This window comes from Pseudophryne corroboree, chromosome 7 (assembly GCF_028390025.1).
Source record: "Pseudophryne corroboree isolate aPseCor3 chromosome 7, aPseCor3.hap2, whole genome shotgun sequence".
NCBI lineage: Eukaryota > Metazoa > Chordata > Amphibia > Anura > Myobatrachidae > Pseudophryne > Pseudophryne corroboree.
This window is the reverse complement of record NC_086450.1, coordinates 104,226,090-104,249,016: the sequence shown is the minus strand read 5'-3', so window position 1 is coordinate 104,249,016 and position 22,927 is coordinate 104,226,090. Positions and strand designations below refer to the sequence as shown.

General features: G+C 47.2%; 1 protein-coding gene across 1 annotated transcript in view; it reads right to left on the bottom strand.

The window, feature by feature from the left end:
* Positions 1–22,927, bottom strand: part of CFAP210 (cilia and flagella associated protein 210) — a 142,278-nt gene that overhangs the window by 67,892 nt on the left and 51,459 nt on the right. The window contains exons 5-6 of the mRNA XM_063933513.1: positions 21,140–21,296; positions 955–1,094 (exon numbers count right to left, since the gene is read on the bottom strand). Coding sequence (XP_063789583.1) covers positions 955–1,094; positions 21,140–21,296 — 297 coding nt within the window. The remainder of the gene's footprint in view (positions 1–954; positions 1,095–21,139; positions 21,297–22,927) is intronic.

Genomic DNA, 22,927 nt, shown 5'->3' with positions numbered 1-22,927 from the left:
ATTTATCGTTTGCAGGGGGGCGCCGAACACCCTAGCACCGGCCCTGCATGTAACACAGCACTCTCCACCACAAAAGCGGGGTACACAGCTGTACTTACCACTCACAGGGCGGGGTGCATGTAGCCCATGACCACATTGCTCTAATAAATACAAACAAAAAACCCAGCACTCACCAAAGTAAGCTCACTTATCCTCAACAATTCAATAAATAAATGATGGGGGTTTAGTTAGTGGATTGGCCAATGCACGGAAGCCTGCATACCGATCTCCAAGGTACCCCACCTTCATGCAGGTCCTACACTATCACAGAGTCTCAAAACCGGACTACTTCACTGCTGTTACACACATCATCTGCCTGCTAGATTTAATGTGTACCTGCCACACCCTTTATGGCTTTTAAAAGGTACACTAGTCACCTTGCACTGGCTCAGAGATGATTGCTAAGGAACAGCTGAGACAGGTTCAGGATAATAGAGTCCACAGAGGGGTGCATGAGAAAGCTAGTGGCCACGGTTAATAAGAGCTAACCATAGATTAACCCCATCGTATACACACACAGAGAAAACCACAGCACTCACCACACCAGAAGCGGGGCACAGCTATGCACTTACCACTCACAGGGTGGGGTGCATGTAACACTGCACTCTCCACCACAGAAGCGGGGTACACAGCTGTACTTACCACTCACAGGGCGGGGTGCATGTAGCCCATGAACACATCGCTCTAATAAATACAAACAAAAAACCCATACACACACACACACACATACACACACACACACGTGTCTGTATTTTTAACTGCCAGATATTTAGGCGTTATTTTACTCGCAAGTGGCGCAATATTTTTCAATATATATATATATATATATATATATATATATATATACACACACACACACACACACACACACATACACACATACATATATATCCATATATACACAACTTGTCACACCTGTACACTTCGAGTTCCCTTTCTCTTTTCAGACTTTCCATCTTTTTCTTTGCAAGAATATACTGTCGCACCATGTCATCATTTTCCTCTTCCTTCTGTTTATCGACGGCTTCAAGGAAGTTTTTGTCTGCAACATGTGCCTATGTATAAACAAATATTTCAGTTACATACATAACAAATTCAGTTAATTGAATGTTTAAATGATATACTATGTTCTGAAATAATAAACAGCTTTGTTAAGCCTGGACGCGGAAGTAAGGTAAAGAATAAATACTTTTAAAAGTACCTTTTGTAAATTACACACAGTTCACTTATTGGGAATGATTTAAGGACAACTAAATCTAAAATGAAGGGTATTATAAATAAATAGCAAATTATTAAAACAAGATGCACAGCGCTAAAAGTGTAAAAACTCATCTCACAATATGTTCATAAAGTACATTACATTTAAAAAAAAAACATTATTTAAATGAGTTAACAATGATAAAGATTTCACTGGTAATTGCTATAAGTGTCCCAAAACTTTGTGTAGATCCAGTGTTAGATTTGAAAATATTTAATTGGATCTTATATCTAGAGATCACTAAGAAGGTTAACTTTTGTCATCGATGGGGGGAATTAAATTTCCTGCTGCAGAGTGCTAATTGCCGTTGCCGCGGCATTTAAACGCCGGCAATGGCACCCCATCTTACACCCGTCAATCATCTGGTCGAATGCCAAATTCACACAAAAGTGTTCGCAACCCTATGGGGCAGCAAACACTTTTGTGCTAAATAGGGCTGAACATACGCAGTGATTCGGCCTAGGGAAGGGGATTTGCCTGCAACTGAATTTACCCCATAGGGGTATATGCAATTGCGGTCGAATTCCCGAAATTGTCGAAAAACTGGACTTTTTCGCCCAAAAAAAAAATCGACAATGCAATTCAGTACTTTCCGTCAAAAAAACGGACTTTCAAAATTCGACTTTTTGAAATTCGACATTTGTCAAATTCGACTTTTCTGCAATGGTACAAATGCGGCAATTCGACAAAAGTACAGTATATTCAATTGAAGTTTGGAAATTCGACAACAGTGCTTTTAGACAGTAAATTCGTCATTTTCAATCCGCCACACTTTGGTGGGTGAATCTAATAAAAAAAAATTAAAACATGTTTTTTTTATTGGTAATAGCAGATCTATTTATATTAGAAGGGATTAGGTACTTGGTTTGTGTTTTTGGGAGGCACAAGTATTATTTATATATTTTTTAAAATATTTTTTTTTTTTTTTTTTAGATGGAATGGTAAAATCCCGGAAAAAAATGGCGTGGGGTCCCCCCCCTCCAAAGCATAACCAGCCTCGGGCTCTTCGAGCGGTCCTGGTTCTAAAAATCCGGGGGAAAAATGGACAGGGGATCCCCCGTATTTTTAAAACCAGCACCGGGCTCTGCGCCTGGTGCTGGTGCAAAAAATACGGGGGACAAAAAGAGTAGGGGTCCCCCGTATTTTTTACACCAGCATCGGGCTCCACTAGCTGGACAGATAATGCCACAGCCGAGGGTCACTTTTATACAGCGCCCTGCGGCCGTGGCATTAAATATCCAACTAGTCACCCCTGGCCAGGGTACCCTGGGGGAGTGGGGACCCCTTCAATCAAGGGGTCCCCCCCCCCCAGCCACCCAAGGGCCAGGGGTGAAGCCCGAGGCTGTCCCCCCCCATCCAAGGGCTGCGGATGGGAGGCTGATAGCCTTGAGAAAATGTAAAGAATATTGTTTTTTCCTGTAGTACTACAAGTCCCAGCAAGCCTCTCCCGCAAGCTGGTACTTGGAGAACCACAAGTACCAGCATGCGGGAGAAAAACGGGCCCGCTGGTACCTGTAGTACTACTGGGAAAAAAAATAAGAATTTACTTACCGATAATTCTATTTCTCATAGTCCGTAGTGGATGCTGGGGACTCCGAAAGGACCATGGGGAATAGCGGCTCTGCAGGAGACTGGGCACAAAAGTAAAAAGCTTTAGGACTACCTGGTGTGCACTGGCTCCTCCCCCTATGACCCTCCTCCAAGCCTCAGTTAGGATACTGTGCCCGGACGAGCGTACACAATAAGGAAGGATTTTGAATCCCGGGTAAGACTCATACCAGCCACACCAATCACACCGTACAACTTGTGATCTGAACCCAGTTAACAGCATGATAACAGAAGGAGCCTCTGAAAAGATGGCTCACAACAACAATAACCCGATTTTGTAACAATAACTATGTACAAGTAATGCAGACAATCCGCACTTGGGATGGGCGCCCAGCATCCACTACGGACTATGAGAAATAGAATTATCGGTAAGTAAATTCTTATTTTCTCTAACGTCCTAGTGGATGCTGGGGACTCCGAAAGGACCATGGGGATTATACCAAAGCTCCCAAACGGGCGGGAGAGTGCGGATGACTCTGCAGCACCGAATGAGAGAACTCCAGGTCCTCCTCAGCCAGGGTATCAAATTTGTAGAATTTAGCAAACGTGTTTGCCCCTGACCAAGTAGCTGCTCTGCAAAGTTGTAAAGCCGAGACCCCTCGGGCAGCCGCCCAAGATGAGCCCACTTTCCGTGTGGAATGGGCTTTAACAGATTTTGGCTGTGGCAGGCCTGCCACAGAATGTGCAAGCTGAATTGTACTACAAATCCAACGAGCAATCGTCTGCTTAGAAGCAGGAGCACCCAGCTTATTGGGTGCATACAGGATAAACAGCGAATCAGATTTTCTGACTCCAGCCGTCCTGGAAACATACATTTTCAGGGCCCTGACTACGTCCAGCAACTTGGAATCCTCCAAGTCCCTAGTAGCCGCAGGCACCACAATAGGCTGGTTCAAGTGAAAAGCTGAAACCACCTTAGGGAGAAATTGAGGACGAGTCCTCAATTCTGCCCTGTCCGTATGAAAAATTAGGTAAGGGCTTTTATAGGATAAAGCCGCCAATTCTGAGACACGCCTGGCTGAAGCCAGGGCTAACAGCATTACCACTTTCCATGTGAGATATTTTAAGTCCACAGTGGTGAGTGGTTCAAACCAATGTGATTTTAGGAATCCCAAAACTACATTGAGATCCCAAGGTGCCACTGGAGGCACAAAAGGAGGCTGTATATGCAGTACTCCCTTGACAAACGTCTGAACTTCAGGAACAGAAGCCAGTTCTTTTTGGAAGAATATTGACAGGGCCGAAATTTGAACCTTAATGGACCCTAATTTGAGGCCCATAGACAGTCCTGTTTGCAGGAAATGCAGGAAACGACCCAGTTGAAATTCCTCTGTAGGGGCCTTCCTGGCCTCGCACCACGCAACATATTTACGCCAAATACGGTGATAATGTTGTACGGTTACATCCTTCCTGGCTTTGATCAGGGTAGGGATGACTTCATCCGGAATGCCTTTTTCCTTCAGGATCCGGCGTTCAACCGCCATGCCGTCAAACGCAGCCGCGGTAAGTCTTGGAACAGACATGGTCCCTGCTGGAGCAGGTCCTTTCTTAGAGGTAGAGGCCACGGGTCTTCCGTGAGCATCTCTTGAATTTCCGGGTATCAAGTCCTTCTTGGCCAATCCGGAGCCACGAGTATAGTCTTTACTCCTCTCCTTCTTATGATTCTCAGTACTTTTGGTATGAGAGGAAGAGGAGGGAACACATACACTGACTGGTACACCCACGGTGTTACCAGAGCGTCCACAGCTATTGCCTGAGGGTCCCTTGACCTGGCGCAATATCTGTCCAGTTTTTTGTTGAGGCGGGACGCCATCATGTCCACCTTTTGGTTTTTCCCAACGGTTCACAATCATGTGGAAGACTTCTGGGTGAAGTCCCCACTCCCCCGGGTGAAGATCGTGTCTGCTGAGGAAGTCTGCTTCCCAGTTGTCCACTCCCGGAATGAACACTGCTGACAGTGCTATCACATGATTCTCCGCCCAGCGAAGAATCCTTGCCACTTCCATCATTGCCCTCCTGCTTCTTGTGCCGCCCTGTCTGTTTACGTGGGCGACTGCCGTGATGTTGTCCGACTGGATCAACACCGGCTGACCCTGAAGCAGAGGTCTTGCCTGACTTAGGGCATTGTAAATGGCCCTTAGTTCCAGGATATTTATGTGAAGTGACGTTTCCATGCTTGACCACAAGCCCTGGAAATTTCTTCCCTGTGTGACTGCTCCCCAGCCTCTCAGGCTGGCATCCGTGGTCACCAGGACCCAATCCTGAATGCAGAATCTGCGGCCCTCTAGGAGATGAGCACTCTGTAACCACCACAGGAGAGACACCCTTGTCCTTGGAGACAGGGTTATCCGCTGATGCATTTGAAGATGCGATCCGGACCATTTGTCCAGCAGATCCCACTGAAAAGTTCTTGCGTGGAATCTGCCGAATGGAATCGCTTCGTAAGAAGCCACCATCTTTCCCAGGACCCTTGTGCATTGGTGTACTGACACTTGGCCTGGTCTTAGGAGGTTCCTGACTAGGTCGGATAACTCCTTGGCTTTCTCCTCCGGGAGAAACACCTTTTTCTGTACTGTGTCCAGAATCATCCCTAGGAACAGCAGACGTGTCGTCGGAATCAGCTGCGATTTTGGAATATTTAGAATCCATCCGTGCTGTCGTAGTACTACTTGAGATAGTGCTACTCCGACCTCTAACTGTTCTCTGGACCTTGCCCTTATCAGGAGATCGTCCAAGTAAGCGATAATTAAGACACCTTTTCTTCGAAGAAGAATCATCATTTCGGCCATTACCTTGGTAAAGACCCGGGGTGCCGTGGACAATCCAAACGGCAGCGTCTGAAACTGATAGTGACAGTTCTGTACCACAAACCTGAGGTACCCTTGGTGAGAAGGGCAAATTGGGACATGGAGGTAAGCATCCTTGATGTCCAGAGACACCATATAGTCCCCTTCTTCCAGGTTCGCTATCACTGCTCTGAGTGACTCCATCTTGAACTTGAACCTTTTTATGTAAGTGTTCAAGGATTTCAGATTTAAAATGGGTCTCACCGAGCCGTCCGGCTTCGGTACCACAAACAGCGTGGAATAATACCCCTTTCCCTGTTGTAGGAGGGGTACCTTGATTATCACCTGCTGGGAATACAGCTTGTGAATGGCTTCCAATACCGCCTCCCTGTCGGGGGGAGACGTTGGTAAAGCAGACTTCAGGAACCGGCGAGGGGGAGACGTCTCGAATTCCAATTTGTACCCCTGAGATACTACCTGCAGGATCCAGGGGTCCACTTGCGAGTGAGCCCACTGCGCGCTGAAATTCTTGAGACGGGCCCCCACCTTGCCTGAGTCCGCTTGTAAGGCCCCAGCGTCATGCTGAGGACTTGGCAGAAGCGGGGGAGGGCTTCTGTTCGTGGGAAGAGGCTGTCTGCTGCAGTCTTTTTCCCCTTCCTCTGCCCCGGGGCAGATATGAGTTGCCTTTTGCCCGCTTGCCCTTATGGGGACGAAAGGACTGAGCCTGAAAAGACGGTATCTTTTTCTGCTGCGAGGTGACTTGGGGTAAAAAGGTGGATTTTCCAGCCGTTGCCGTGGCCACCAGGTCCGATAGACCGACCCCAAATAACTCCTCCCCTTTATACGGCAATACTTCCATATGCCGTTTGGAGTCCGCATCACCTGACCACTGTCGTGTCCATAATCCTCTTCTGACAGAAATGGACATCGCACTTACTCTTGATGCCAGAGTGCAAATATCCCTCTGTGCATCTCGCATATATAGAAATGCATCCTTTAAATGCTCTATAGTCAATAATATATTGTCCCTGTCTAGGGTATCAATATTTTCAGTCAGGGAATCCGACCAAGCCACCCCAGCACTGCACATCCAGGCTGAGGCGATTGCTGGTCGCAGTATAATACCAGTATGTGTGTATATACTTTTAAGGATATTTTCCAGCTTTCTATCAGCTGGTTCCTTGAGGGCGGCCGTATCTGGGGACGGTAACGCCACTTGTTTTGATAAGCGTGTGAGCGCCTTATCTACGCTAGAGGGTGTTTCCCAACGCGCCCTAACCTCTGGCGGGAAAGGGTATAATGCCAATAACTTTTTAGAAATTAGCAGTTTTTTATCAGGGAAAACCCACGCTTCATCACACACCTCATTTAATTCATCTGATTCGGGAAAAACTACGGGTAGTTTTTTCACACCCCACATAATACCCTTTTTTGTGGTACTTGTAGTATCAGAAATGTTCAGAACCTCCTTCATTGCCGTGATCATGTAACGTGTGGACCTACTGGAAAATACGTTTGTTTCCTCACCGTCGACACTGGAGTCAGTGTCCGTGTCTGGGTCTGTGTCGACCACCTGAGGTAACGGGCGCTTTAGAGCCCCTGACGGTGTTTGAGACGCCTGTACAGGTATTAACTGATTTGCCGGCTGTCTCATGTCGTCAACAGTCTTTTGTAAAGTGCTGACACTATCACGTAATTCTTTCCATAAGACCATCCAGTCAGGTGTCGACTCCCTAGGGGGTGACATCACTAACACAGGCAATTGCTCCGCCTCCACATCATTTTCCTCCTCATACATGTCGACACAACGTACCGACACACAGCACACACACAGGGAATGCTCTGATAGAGGACAGGACCCCACTAGCCCTTTGGGGAGACAGAGGGAGAGTTTGCCAGCACACACCAGAGCGCTATATATATATATATATATATATATATACAGGGATAACCTTATATAAGTGTTTTTCCCTAATATAGCTGCTGTATATTTATATGCCAAATTAGTGCCCCCCCTCTCTTGTTTTACCCTGTTTCTGTAGTGCAGGACTGCAGGGGAGAGTCAGGGAGCCTTCCTCCAACGGAGCTGTGAGGAAAAAATGGCGCCAGTGTGCTGAGGAGATAGGCTCCGCCTTTTTTTCGGCAGCCTTTCTCCCGCTTTTTTATGTAAAAATTGGCAGGGGTTAAATACATCCATATAGCCCAGGAGCTATATGTGATGTATTTTTTTGCCAAAAAAGGTGTTTTTATTGCGCTCGCTGATTGGCTGAAGGGACCTCGGTGACAGCAGTCACGTGGTGTCCCGGCATTCGGGGAAAGGGGTCTAATGTGTAAACATGGGACCCCTTTCAGTCCGCTGGTTCGGCTGTTCGTTTTCTTTTTTTGCCAAGTACGAGGATTTATATCTGGACACTGGATTGAGGTGAGTATAATTTGATTCACAGGTACCCCGGATCGTCGGTTCTGGAGACGTGGCAGTCGGCGGGTCAACATAGGTAAGTATGTGTGTGTCGGCAGGTGTGCAATAAAGTTTTACTCTCAAGGTGTGTGTCTCCTGTTTTTATTTGGGTATTTTTTTTCCAGTAGTACTACAGGTACCAGCGGGCCCGTTTTTCTCCCGCATGCTGGTACTTGTGGTTCTCCAAGTACCAGCTTGCGGGGGAGGCTTGCTGGGACTTGTAGTACTACAGGGAAAAAAATAAGAATTTACTTACCGATAATTCTATTTCTCGTAGTCCGTAGTGGATGCTGGGGACTCCGTCAGGACCATGGGGAATAGCGGGCTCCGCAGGAGACAGGGCACATCTAAAAAAGCTTTTAGGTCACATGGTGTGTACTGGCTCCTCCCCCTATGACCCTCCTCCAAGCCTCAGTTAGGTACTGTGCCCGGACGAGCGTACACAATAAGGAAGGGTCTTGAATCCCGGGTAAGACTCATACCAGCCACACCAATCACACCGTACAACTTGTGATCTGAACCCAGTTAACAGTATGATAACAAAATGAAGTAGCCTCTGAAAAGATGGCTCACAACAATAGTAATAACCCGATTTTTGTAACAATAACTATGTACAAGCATTGCAGACAATCCGCACTTGGGATGGGCGCCCAGCATCCACTACGGACTACGAGAAATAGAATTATCGGTAAGTAAATTCTTATTTTCTCTAACGTCCTAGTGGATGCTGGGGACTCCGTCAGGACCATGGGGATTATACCAAAGCTCCCAAACGGGCGGGAGAGTGCGGATGACTCTGCAGCACCGAATGAGAGAACTCCAGGTCCTCCCTAGCCAGAGTATCAAATTTGTAAAATTTTACAAACGTGTTCTCCCCTGACCACGTAGCTGCTCGGCAAAGTTTTAATGCCGAGACTCCTCGGGCAGCCGCCCAGGATGAGCCCCCTTCCTTGTGGAATGGGCATCTACATATTTCGGCTGTGGCAGGCCTGCCACAGAATGTGCAAGCTGAATTGTACTACAAATCCAGCGTGCAATAATAAGATTTTACTTACCGATAAATCTATTTCTCGGAGTCCGTAGTGGATGCTGGGGTTCCTGAAAGGACCATGGGGAATAGCGGCTCCGCAGGAGACAGGGCACAAAAAGTAAAGCTTTTTCAGATCAGGTGGTGTGCACTGGCTCCTCCCCCTATGACCCTCCTCCAGACTCCAGTTAGGTACTGTGCCCGGACGAGCGTACACAATAAGGGAGGATTTTGAATCCCGGGTAAGACTCATACCAGCCACACCAATCACACCGTACAACCTGTGATCTAAACCCAGTTAACAGTATGATAACAGCGGAGCCTCTGAAAGATGGCTTCCTTCAACAATAACCCGAATTAGTTAACAATAACTATGTACAATTTATGCAGATAATCCGCACTTGGGATGGGCGCCCAGCATCCACTACGGACTCCGAGAAATAGATTTATCGGTAAGTAAAATCTTATTTTCTCTATCGTCCTAGTGGATGCTGGGGTTCCTGAAAGGACCATGGGGATTATACCAAAGCTCCCAAACGGGCGGGAGAGTGCGGATGACTCTGCAGCACCGAATGAGAGAATTCCAGGTCCTCCTTAGCCAGAGTATCAAATTTGTAAAAATTTTACAAACGTGTTCTCCCCTGACCACGTAGCTGCTCGGCAAAGTTGTAATGCCGAGACCCCTCGGGCAGCCGCCCAAGATGAGCCCACCTTCCTTGTGGAGTGGGCCTTTACAGATTTAGGCTGTGGCAGGCCTGCCACAGAATGTGCAAGTTGGATTGTGCTACAGATCCAACGAGCAATCGTCTGCTTAGACGCAGGAGCACCCATCTTGTTGGGTGCATACAATATAAACAACGAGTCAGATTTTCTGACTCCAGCTGTCCTTGCAATATATATTTTTAATGCTCTGACAACGTCCAGTAACTTGGAGTCCTCCAAGTCACTTGTAGCCGCAGGCACTACAATAGGCTGGTTCAGATGAAATGCTGACACCACCTTAGGGAGAAAATGCGGACGAGTCCGCAGTTCTGCCCTGTCCGAATGGAAAATCAGATATGGGCTTTTGTAAGATAAAGCTGCCAATTCTGATACTCTCCTGGCAGAAGCCAGGGCTAGAAGCATGGTCACTTTCCAAGTGAGATATTTCAAATCCACCTTATTTAGTGGTTCAAACCAATGAGATTTTAGAAAGTCCAAAACCACATTGAGATCCCACGGTGCCACTGGAGGCACCACAGGAGGCTGTATATGCAGCACTCCCTTAACAAAGGTCTGGACTTCAGGGACTGAAGCCAATTCTTTTTGAAAGAAAATCGACAGGGCCGAAATTTGAACCTTAATAGATCCCAATTTGAGACCCATAGACAATCCTGATTGCAGGAAATGTAGGAATCGACCCAGTTGAAATTCCTCCGTCGGAGCACTCCGATCTTCGCACCACGCAACATATTTTCGCCAAATTCGGTGATAATGTTGCACGGTTACTTCCTTCCTTGCTTTAATCAAAGTAGGAATGACTTCTTCCGGCATGCCTTTTTCCTTTAGGATCCGGCGTTCAACCGCCATGCCGTCAAACGCAGCCGCGGTAAGTCTTGAAACAGACAGGGACCCTGCTGAAGCAAGTCCCTCCTTAGAGGTAGAGGCCACGGATCTTCCGTGATCATCTCTTGAAGTTCCGGGTACCAAGTCCTTCTTGGCCAATCCGGAACCACTAGTATCGTTCTTACGCCTCTTTGCCGTATAATTCTCAATACTTTTGGTATGAGAGGCAGAGGAGGAAACACATACACCGACTGGTACACCCAAGGCGTTACCAGCGCGTCCACAGCTATTGCCTGCGGATCTCTTGACCTGGCGCAATACCTGTCCAGTTTTTTGTTGAGGCGAGACGCCATCATGTCCACCATTGGTCTTTCCCAACGGGTTACCAGCATGTGGAAGACTTCTGGATGAAGTCCCCACTCTCCCGGGTGAAGATCGTGTCTGCTGAGGAAGTCTGCTTCCCAGTTGTCCACTCCCGGGATGAACACTGCTGACAGTGCTATCACATGATTCTCTGCCCAGCGAAGAATCCTTGCAGCTTCTGCCATTGCACTCCTGCTTCTTGTGCCGCCCTGTCTGTTCACATGGGCGACTGCCGTGATGTTGTCCGACTGGATCAACACCGGTTTTCCCTGAAGCAGAGGTTCTGCCTGGCTTAGAGCATTGTATATTGCTCTTAGTTCCAGAATGTTTATGTGAAGAGACGTTTCCAGGCTTGTCCATACTCCCTGGAAGTTTCTTCCTTGTGTGACTGCTCCCCAGCCTCTCAGGCTGGCGTCCGTGGTCACCAGGATCCAATCCTGTATGCCGAATCTGCGGCCCTCCAATAGATGAGGACTCTGCAACCACCACAGAAGAGACACCCTTGTCCTTGGAGACAGGGTTATCCGTAGGTGCATCTGAAGATGCGACCCTGACCATTTGTCCAACAGATCCCTTTGGAAAATTCTTGCGTGGAATCTGCCGAATGGAATTGCTTCGTAAGAAGCCACCATTTTTCCCAGGACTCTTGTGCATTGATGTACAGACACCTTTCCTGGTTTTAGGAGGTTCCTGACAAGCTCGGATAACTCCTTGGCTTTTTCCTCCGGGAGAAAAACCTTTTTCTGAATCGTGTCCAGAATCATCCCTAGGAACAGCAGACGAGTTGTCGGCATTAACTGGGATTTTGGAATATTCAGAATCCACCCGTGCTGTTTTAGCACTTCTTGAGACAGTGCTAATCCCATCTCTAGCTGTTCTCTGGACCTCGCCCTTATTAGGAGATCGTCCAAGTATGGGATAATTAATATGCCTTTTCTTCGAAGAAGAATCATCATCTCGGCCATTACCTTTGTAAAGATCCGAGGTGCCGTGGACAATCCGAACGGCAGCGTCTGAAACTGATAGTGACAGTTTTGTACAACGAACCTGAGGTACCCCTGGTGTGAGGGGTAAATTGGAACGTGGAGATACGCATCCTTGATGTCCAAGGATACCATAAAGTCCCCCTCTTCCAGGTTCGCTATCACTGCTCTGAGTGACTCCATCTTGAACTTGAACTTCTTTATGTACAGGTTCAAGGACTTCAGATTTAGAATAGGCCTTACCGAGCCATCCGGCTTCGGTACCACAAAAAGAGTGGAATAATACCCCTTCCCTTGTTGTAGAAGAGGTACCTTGACTATCACCTGCTGAGAGTACAGCTTGTGAATGGCTTCCAAAACCGTCTCCCTTTCGGAGGGGGACGTTGGTAAAGCAGACTTCAGGAAACGGCGAGGTGGATCTGTCTCTAATTCCAACCTGTACCCTTGAGATATTATCTGCAGGATCCAGGGATCTACCTGCGAGTGAGCCCACTGCGCGCTGTAATTTTTGAGACGACCGCCCACCGTCCCCGAGTCCGCTTGAGAAGCCCCAGCGTCATGCTGAGGCTTTTGTAGAAGCCGGGGAGGGCTTCTGTTCCTGGGAAGGAGCTGCGTGTTGCTGTCTCTTCCCTCGACCTCTGCCTCGTGGCAGATATGAATAGCCCTTTGCTCTCTTATTTTTAGAGGAACGAAAGGGCTGCGGTTGAAAAGTCGGTGCCTTTTTCTGTTGGGGAGTGACTTGAGGTAGAAAGGTGGATTTCCCGGCTGTAGCCGTGGCCACCAAATCTGATAGACCGACTCCAAATAACTCCTCCCCTTTATACGGCAAAACTTCCATATGCCGTTTTGAATCCGCATCGCCTGTCCACTGTCGCGTCCATAAAGCTCTTCTGGCCGAAATGGACATAGCACTTACCCGTGATGCCAGTGTGCAGATATCCCTCTGTGCATCACGCATATAAAGAAATGCATCCTTTATTTGTTCTAACGACAGTAAAATATTGTCCCTGTCCAGGGTATCAATATTTTCAATCAGGGACTCTGACCAAACTACCCCAGCACTGCCCATCCAGGCAGTCGCTACAGCTGGTCGTAGTATAACACCTGCATGTGTGTATATACTTTTTTGGATATTTTCCATCCTCCTATCTGATGGATCTTTAAGTGCGGCCGTCTCAGGAGAGGGTAACGCCACTTGTTTAGATAAGCGTGTTAGCGCCTTGTCCACCCTAGGAGGTGTTTCCCAGCGCTCCCTAACCTCTGGCGGGAAAGGGTATAATGCCAATAATTTCTTTGAAATTATCAGCTTTTTATCAGGGGCAACCCACGCTTCATTACACACGTCATTTAATTCTTCTGATTCAGGAAAAACTATAGGTAGTTTTTTCATACCCCACATACACCCTGTTTAGTGGTACCTGTAGTATCAGCTAAATGTAACGCCTCCTTCATTGCCAAAATCATATAACGTGTGGCCCTACTGGAAAATACGGTTGATTCGTCACCGTCACCACTGGAGTCATCGCCTGTGTCTGGGTCTGTGTCGACCGACTGAGGCAAAGGGCGTTTCACAGCCCCTGACGGTGTTTGAGTCGCCTGGACAGGCACTAATTGATTGTCCGGCCGCCTCATGTCGTCAAACGACTGCTTTAGCGTGTTGACACTATCCCGTAGTTCCATAAATAAAGGCATCCATTCTGGTGTCGACTCCCTAGGGGGTGACATCCTCATATTTGGCAATTGCTCCGCCTCCACACCAATATCGTCCTCATACATGTCGACACACACGTACCGACACACAGCAGACACACAGGGAATGCTCCTAATGAAGACAGGACCCACTAGCCCTTTGGGGAGACAGAGGGAGAGTTTGCCAGCACACACCAAAAGCGCTATATATATATCAGGGATAGCCTTATAATAAGTGCTCCCTTATAGCTGCTTTGTTATATCAAAATATCGCCATAAATTTGCCCCACCCTCTCTGTTTTACCCTGTTTCTGTAGTGCAGTGCAGGGGAGAGACTTGGGAGCCGTCCTGACCAGCGGAGCTGTGAGAGGAAATGGCGCCGTGTGCTGAGGAGATAGGCCCCGCCCCTTTTCTGGCGGGCTCGTCTCCCGCTATTTAGAAAAATCAGGCAGGGGTTAAATATCTCCATATAGCCTCTAGGGGCTATATGTGAGGTATTTTTAGCCTTTATAGGTATTCATTTGCCTCCCAGGGCGCCCCCCTCCCAGCGCCCTGCACCCTCAGTGACTGCCGTGTGAAGTGTGCTGAGAGGAAAATGGCGCACAGCTGCAGTGCTGTGCGCTACCTTTAGAAGACTGCAGGAGTCTTCAGCCGCCGATTCTGGACCTCTTCTGACTTCAGCATCTGCAAGGGGGCCGGCGGCGCGGCTCCGGTGACCATCCAGGCTGTACCTGTGATCGTCCCTCTGGAGCTTGATGTCCAGTAGCCAAGAAGCCAATCCATCCTGCACGCAGGTGAGTTGACTCCTTCTCCCCTCAGTCCCTCGCTGCAGTGATCCTGTTGCCAGCAGGAATCACTGTAAAATAAAAAACCTAGCTAAACTTTTTCTAAGCAGCTCTTTAGGAGAGCCACCTAGATTGCACCATTCTCGGCCGGGCACAAAAATCTAACTGGAGTCTGGAGGAGGGTCATAGGGGGAGGAGCCAGTGCACACCACCTGATCTGAAAAAGCTTTACTTTTTGTGCCCTGTCTCCTGCGGAGCCGCTATTCCCCATGGTCCTTTCAGGAACCCCAGCATCCACTAGGACGATAGAGAAAGACTGCTTAGAAGCAGGAGCACCCAGCTTGTTGGGTGCATACAATATAAACAGCAAGTCAGACTTTCTGACTCCAGCCGTCCTAACTATATATATATATATATATATATATATATATATATATTTTTAGGGCCCTGACAACGTCTAGTAACTTAGAGTCCTCCAAGTCCCTAGTAGCCGCAGGCACCACAACAGGTTGTTTCAGGTGAAAACGCTGACACCCCTTTAGGAAGAAAACTGGAGACGAGTCCCAGTTCTGCCCTGTTCAAATGGAAAATTTTAACATGGGCTTTTGTAAGACAAAGCCGCCCATACTGACAATCGCCTGGCCGAGGCCAGGGCTAACACATGGTCACTTCCCATGTGAGATATTGGTCAACAGCATGGTCACTTTCCATGTGAGATATTTCAAATCCACAGATTTGAGCTGTTCAAACCAATATGATTTTAAGAAATCCCAACACTATGTTGAAACCTCACGGTGCCCCTAGAGGCACAAAAAAGCTGTATATGCAATACACCCTTTACAATCTGGACTTCAGGAACTGAAGTCAATTCTTTCTGGAAGAAAATCTACAGGGCCGAAATTTAAATGTTAATGAACCCCAATTTGAGGCCCAAAACACTCCTGTTTTCAGGAAGTGTAGAAATCGACCTAGTTGAATTTCCGTCGTGGAGCCTTCCTGGCCTCACCCACGCAACATATTTTCACCACATGTGGTGATGACGTTGTGCGGTCACCTCCTTCCTGGCTTTGACCAGGGTAGGTATGACCTCTTATGGAATGCCTTTTCCCTTCAGGATCCGGCATTCAACCGCCATGCCGTCAAACGCAGCCGCGGTAAGTCTTGGAATAGACATGGTACTTGCTGAAGCAAGTCCCTTCTTAGCTCCCCAGGCCCTTAGTCCTCTGTGAGCATTTCTTGAAGTTCCGGGTACCAAGTCCCTCTTGGCCAATCCGGAGCCACTAGTATAGTTCATACTCCTCTATGTCTTATAATTCTCAATACCTTGGTTATGAGAAACAGAGGAGGGAACACATACACTGACTGGTACACCCACGGTGTTACCAGAACATCCACAGCTATCGCCTGAAGGTCTCATGACCTGGTGGAATACCTGTCCCGTTTTTTGTTCGGGCGGGACGCCATCATGTCCACCTTTGGTCTTTGCCAACGGTCCACAATCATGTTGAAAAACTTCCCTATGAAGTTTCCACTCTCCCGGGTGGAGGTCATGCCTGCTGAGGAAATCTGCTTCCCAGTCGTCCACTCCCGGAAAGAACACTGCTGACAGTGCTATCACATGATTTTCCGCCTAGCGAAAAATCCTTGCAGTTTTGTCACTGCCCTCCTGCTTCTTGTGCCGCCCTTTCTGTTTACGTGGGCGACTGCCGTGATGTTATCCCACTGGATCAATACCGGCTGACCTTGAAGCAGAGGTCTAGCTAAGTTTAGAACATTATAAATTTGCTCTAAGCTTATTTATGCGGAGAGAATTCTCCAGACTTAATCACACTTCCCTGGAAATTTTTTCCCTGTGTGACTGTTCCCCAGCCTCTCAGGCTGGCCTCCGTGGTCACCGGCATCCAATCCTGAATGCCGAATTTGCGGCCCTCTAGAAGATGAGCACTCTGTAATCACCACAGGAGAGACACCCTTGTCCTTGGATATAGGGTTATCCGCTGATGCATCTGAGGATGCGATCCGGACCATTTGTCCAGCAGATCCCACTGAAGAGTTCTTGCGGGAAATCTGCCGAATGGAATTGCTTCGTAATAAGCCACCATTTTTACCAGGACTCTTGTGCAATGATGCACTGACACTTTTCCTGGTTTTAGGAGGATCCCGATTAGCTCGGATAACTCCCTGGCTTTCTCCACTGGGAGAAACACGTTTTTCTGGACTGTGTCCAGAATCATCCCTAGGAACAGTAGACGTGTCGTCGGAAAAAGCTGCGATTTTGGAATATTTAGAATCCCCTCGTGCTGTCGTAGAACTACTTAAGATAGTGCTACTCCGACCTCCAACTGTTCTCTGGACCTTGCCCTTATCAGGAAAGCGTCCATGTTTCTTTTAAGAAAAATCATCATTCCGGTCATTACCTTGGTAAAGACCCGGGGCGCCGTGGACAATCCAAACGGCCGCGTCTGAACTGATAGTGACAGTTCTGTACCAGGAACCTGAAGTACCCTTGGTGAGAAGGGCAAATTTGGACCTGTAGGTAAGCGTCCCTGATATCCAGTGACACCCTATCGTCCCCTACTTCCTGGTTCGCTATCACTGCTCCGAGTGACTCCATCTTGATTTGAACGCTTGTATGTAAGTGTTCAAATATTTCAGATCTCACCGAGCCGGTTGGCTTCAGTACCACAATATAGTGTGGAATACTACCCCCTTCCTTGTTGTAAGAAGGGTACTTTGATTATCACCTGCTGGGAATACAGCCTGTGAATTGTGTGAGGGGGAGACGTCTCGAATTTCCAATGTACACCTGGGATATTACATGTAGGATCCCGGAGTTCCCTTGCGAGTGTTGCTGAAACTCTTGAGATGACCCCCTACCGCACCTGAGTCCGCTTGTACGGCCCCAGCGTTATGCTGCGGACTTGGCAGAAGCCGTGAGGAGCTTCTGTTCCTGGGAATGAGCTGCTTGCTGCAGTCTTCTTCCCTTTCCTCTACCCCTGGGCAGATATGACTGGCCTTTGCCCGCCTGCCCGTATGAGGACGAAAGGACTGAGACTGAAAGACTGTGTCCTTTTCTGCCAATATGTGACTCGGGGTAACAAAAGGTGGATTTTTCAGCTGTTGCCATGGCCACCAGATCCAATGGACCGCCCCTTTATACGGCAATACTTCCATATGCCGTCTGGAATCTGCCTCACCTGACCACTGTCGTGTCTTCGTCTGGCAGATATGTACATCACATTTACTCTTGATGCCAGAATGCAAATATGCCTCTGCGCATCACGCATATATAGAAATGCATCCTTAAAATGCTCTATAGACAATAAAATCCTGTCCCTGTCAAGGGTATCAAAATTTTCAGTCAGGAAATCCGACCAAGCCCCCTCAGCGCTGCACATCCAGGCTGAGGCGATTGCTGGTCGTAGTATAACACCAGTATGTGTGTATATACTGTTATGATATTTTCCAGCTTCCTTGAGGGTGGCCGTATCTGGAAACGGTAACGCCATGTTTTTTATAAGCGTGTGAGCGCCTTATCCACCCTAAGGTGTGTTTTCCAACTCGCCCTTACTTCTGGCGGGAAAAGGGTATACCGCCCATAACTTTCTATCGGAGGAACCCCACGTATCATCACACACTTCATTTAATTTATCTGATTCAGGCAAAACTACAAGTAGTTTATTCCCACCCTACAAAATACCCTTATTTGTGGTACTTGTGGTATCAGAAATATGTAACACCTCCTTCATTGCCCTTAACATGTAACTTGTGGCCCTAAAGGAAAAATACGTTTGTTTCTTCACCGTCGACACTGGGGTCAGTGTCCGTGTCAGTGTCTGTCGACCGACTGAGGTAAATGGGCGTTTTTACAAGCCCCTGACGGTGTCTGAGACGCCTGGACCGATACTAATTTGTCCGCCGGCTGTCTCATGTCGTCAACCGGCTTGCAGCGTGTTGACATTATCACGTAATTCCCTAAATAAGCCATCCATTCCGGTGTCGACTCCCTAGAGAGTGACATCACCATTACAGGCAATTTTCTCCGTCTCCTCACCAACATTTTCCTCATACATGTCGACACACACGTACCGACCTACTGCACACACACAGGGAATGCTCTGATAGAGGACAGGACCCACTAGCCCTTTGGGGAGACAGAGGGAGAGTTTGCCAGCACACACCAAAAGCGCCATAATGTATATAACAACCCTAGAAGGTGTTGTTTCTATATATATATGCGCTCTTAATATATAATTATATCGCCAATTTATGCCCCCCTTCTCTTTAACCCTGTTTTGTAGTGCAGGGGAGAGTGGGAGCCTTCCTCACCAGCGGAGCTGGTCAGGAAAATGGCGCTGAGTGCTGAGGAGAATAAGCTCCGCCCCTTTTTCGGCGGGTTTTTCTCCCGGTTATTAGGAAAACTGGCCTGGGTTAAATACATACATATAGCCTTAATGGCTATATGTGATGTATTTATTTGCCTCTAAGGTAATCTATATTGCTGCCCAGGGCGCCTCCAGCAGCGCCCTGCACCCTCCGTGACCGAGATCAGTGAGCCGTGTAGCAACAATGGCGCACAGCTGCAGTGCTGTGCGCTACCTTCATGAAGACTGAGGAGTCTTCTGCCGCCTGTTTCCGGACCTCCGTTCTGCCGTTCTTCAGCGTCTGTAAGGGGGATCGGCGGCGCGGCTCCGGGACGAACCCCAGGCTGACCTGTGTTCCGACTCCCTCTGGAGCTCAGTGTCCAGTAGCCTAAGACTTCAATCCTCCTGCACGCAGGTGAGTTGCAAGTCTCTCCCCTAAGTCCCTCGTTGCAGTGATCCTGTCGCCAGCAGGAATCACTGATTAGAAACCTAAAAAAAAACTTTTCTAAACAGCTCTTTAAGAGAGCCACCTAGATTGCACCCTCTCGGACGGGCACAAAAACCTAACTGAGGCTTGGAGGAGGGTCATAGGGGGAGGAGCCAGTACACACCATGTGACCTAAAAGCTTTTTTAGATGTGCCCTGTCTCCTGCGGAGCCCGCTATTCCCCATGGTCCTGACGGAGTCCCCAGCATCCACTAGGACGTTAGAGAAACAATATTCTTTACATTTTCTCAAGGCTATGAGCCTCCCATCCGCAGCCCTTGGATGGGGGGGGACAGCCTCGGGCTTCACCCCTGGCCCTTGGGTGGCTGGGGGGGGGGACCCCTTGATTGAAGGGGTCCTCACTCCCCCAGGGTACCCCGGCCAGGGGTGACTAGTTGGATATTTAATGCCACGGCCGCAGGGCGCTGTATAAAAGTGACCCCCGGCTGTGGCATTATCTGTCCAGCTAGTGGAGCCCGATGCTGGTGTAAAAAATACGGGGGACCCCTACTCTTTTTGCCCCCCGTATTTTTTGCACCAGCACCAGGCGCAGAGCCCGGTGCTGGTTTTAAAAATACGGGGGATCCGCTGTCCATTTTCCCCCCGGATTTTTAGAACCAGTACCAGCTCGAAGAGCCCGAGGCTGGTTATGCTTTGGAGGGGGGACCCCACGCCATTTTTTTCCGAGTTTTTTCCCGTTTTTAAAAAAAACGGAACAAAATCCGTCAAATTGGCCGTTTTTCGTCAGTGGGACTGTCGAATCCGTTTTTTATTGCATATGGTCAATTTCGGCACCCACTTGCCGAAATTAGACTGTAGAATTGTGTCGAATTGAAAAACGGCCGATAATTTGCCACGATTCGCCGCTAATTGCATATACCCCATAGTCTGTAAGTCTACCAAAGAGCAGACATGAACATTTTTTTAGTGAACCTATCAAAACTGAAGGTATTTAAGAAAATTTGTGTTTATGTTGTGAAGTGTAGATGGATCGTAAGGCACAGCACTGGTGGGATTTGAGAAGATTTAATGAATTACAGTAAAAACCGCTCTACAGCAAATATTCCCAGGATGCACTCTTGTGTCCCCAGGAATTTGTTCAAACATTACTTTTATTTTATTTCTGCCTCTGGGGAGACTTAGGAGGCTTGGAGTCATGGCCGCAACATTTTAATTCTGGTATGATTTTAAAATGGCACAAAATAAAGTTTGTTCTTTTGTGCCTTACAACTAGTAGTATTGCCTCCTGTAGCCTAATATTCTTCTGAATGAGGTCAAAATTTAACCCAACAATAGAACAGCACACCAATAAAGTATTTCTTAGATGCAGAAGCTGTTGGCCAATCCTTAGGATACAACGTGCCGCAAGCATCTAGTGCATTGTTGGAAGACTTATCTGCTAGTTTACAAAATATTTAGACAAATGTCACCTTCAACAGGTTTGACAAGCATATCATATGTTTATATGGAGAAGAATTCTGTAATATAAATAGAACTCCATTGTAGAATAAGTTGCAACCTTGGTTTTCTAGATAAATTCCATCTCTTTGGTGAAAGCATTCACTGATTTCCTAGATATACAGTAAAAAGCTCAGAGATCAGAAATTCTCAAGGTTAGAGTCTACTTTCGCAATAAGATGTGAGAACACTACTTGAGTAGACATGACATACGTTCCTGTACACAGCAATTTATGTTCTTCATCCATTACAACCTGTTCTATTCTTTTGCAGTATTGCTCCCCACTTACCAAGTGAGCATTCATTATTTCTCGTTTTTCGTCCATTTTCATTTTGGCCAACTTATTAATTTCCCACTCATGCAGCCTGGTCAGTCTTCCAATCTCCACGCCTTCTTTGTAGTTGGCTTGTTTCTCTAATACAGCAGCATGCCTGTGTTCCTGTAACCTGAGGAATCATATAAGAAATAGTAAGCCCTTTATTTACATTCAATAAATCCAACTGGCACCTTGGTAAAATACGTTGCTTTGTTTGGAGGGACCAAATTTAAAAAGTGTGGACAGATTTAGAGTTGGGTGGGGGTCACGCCCTAGCTCAACTCTAAAGGGTCCATACATCAATCCGATGAAGCCTTCATTCCACGATGGCAGATCAGATTGGTGAACTCCAATGATCGACAAAATACAACATGTTGGAAATGCCCGATTCGCAGATTCCAACCAAAAGAAGATTACAGGAGTTTTGCTTTTTTTTTTTTAAGACAATTTAAGAATTGTGCCAATTGATTGTTGGCTTCATTAGTTGCAGTGCTAAAAGACAGGAAAACTAGCAATGTTCAGTCTATCTTAATGAGTAAATATTTACTCCAGGCCTCAAGTACCCCCAACAAGTCATGTTTTGTGGAATTCTTTGCCCAGCTGAGTTGATCTGTTTTGCAGGGACGTAACTAGGTATGTGCGAAGTGTGACAACGCACAGAGCGATGCAGGGTAGGGGGCGCTGTTGGCAGCATTTGTCAATTATCTGTTTTAATTACTTTAACTTGCAGCTTCCCCCTTTTTTGAAGCCCAGCAACTCCTGACCGTCCCGGTCTCCTTCCCCCACCCCTTCCATCGCTAATACCTATACAACATTCATGAACTTAACTTGAGAGCTCTTTGTTATTCAGTCACACTGTCCTTTATTACATTTCAAGATGCTGACATACCTGGGATTCTAACTCATTCCCAGCATTGTAGCTAAGCAGATCTATGTAGTGTGTGGCTGCAAGGGATTAGATGTGTGGCTGCACACTACATAGATCTGCTCAATTGCAATGCTGATTTTTTTTATTTATTTTTTTACAAAGTGCAAGTAGCTTCATGTAGTTAGTCTTTATGCAGGATGAAATAGCTCAATGAGTAGTTTGACTGGAATGCAACAGGTTATGGGTTTGTATCCTGGATATGGAAGTATATTGAAATGTGTATATTGAAATTGAAATAACAATGAGCTCTCAAGTTAAGTACACGAATGTGGTATAAAGAGGATTTGTGCCAAAACTTTGTCACATGCCTTCCTCACGAGGGCATGCGCCATATGTTCCTTTTGAGGGCACCAAAAAGTCTAGTTACAGCTCTGCAGTAAACTTACTTCCACAGACAGCAATCCTCAAAACTTAGAATTGTGCTTCAGTACCACTGCCCTAACTGAATCAGCCTCTAAGTATACAAGATCAGATATTAAGTAAAATATTATTTCTCTATCATCAATAAGGGATACTGGGTTCACTTAGTACACAAAAGAGCCGGTGCACTTTAAATTCTTCAAACAGGGTGTGCTGGCTCCTCCCCTCTATGCCCTCCCCCACAGCCCAGTTTAGAAAAATGTGCCTTGAGGAGAGGATGCACACTCTGGAGCTCCAGAGGATTTTTTCTTCAGTTTATTTTAAATGTTTATTATTTTCAGGTAGGCGGATAGGCAACCACCTACTTGCACCTAGGGACGCTGGGGGGGGGGGGGACCAATACCAGCCTCCTGGAGGTGCTGAGTCGGATCCCGCTGACAGGATAACGGACCTGAGGGTCAGTGTACCGCAGG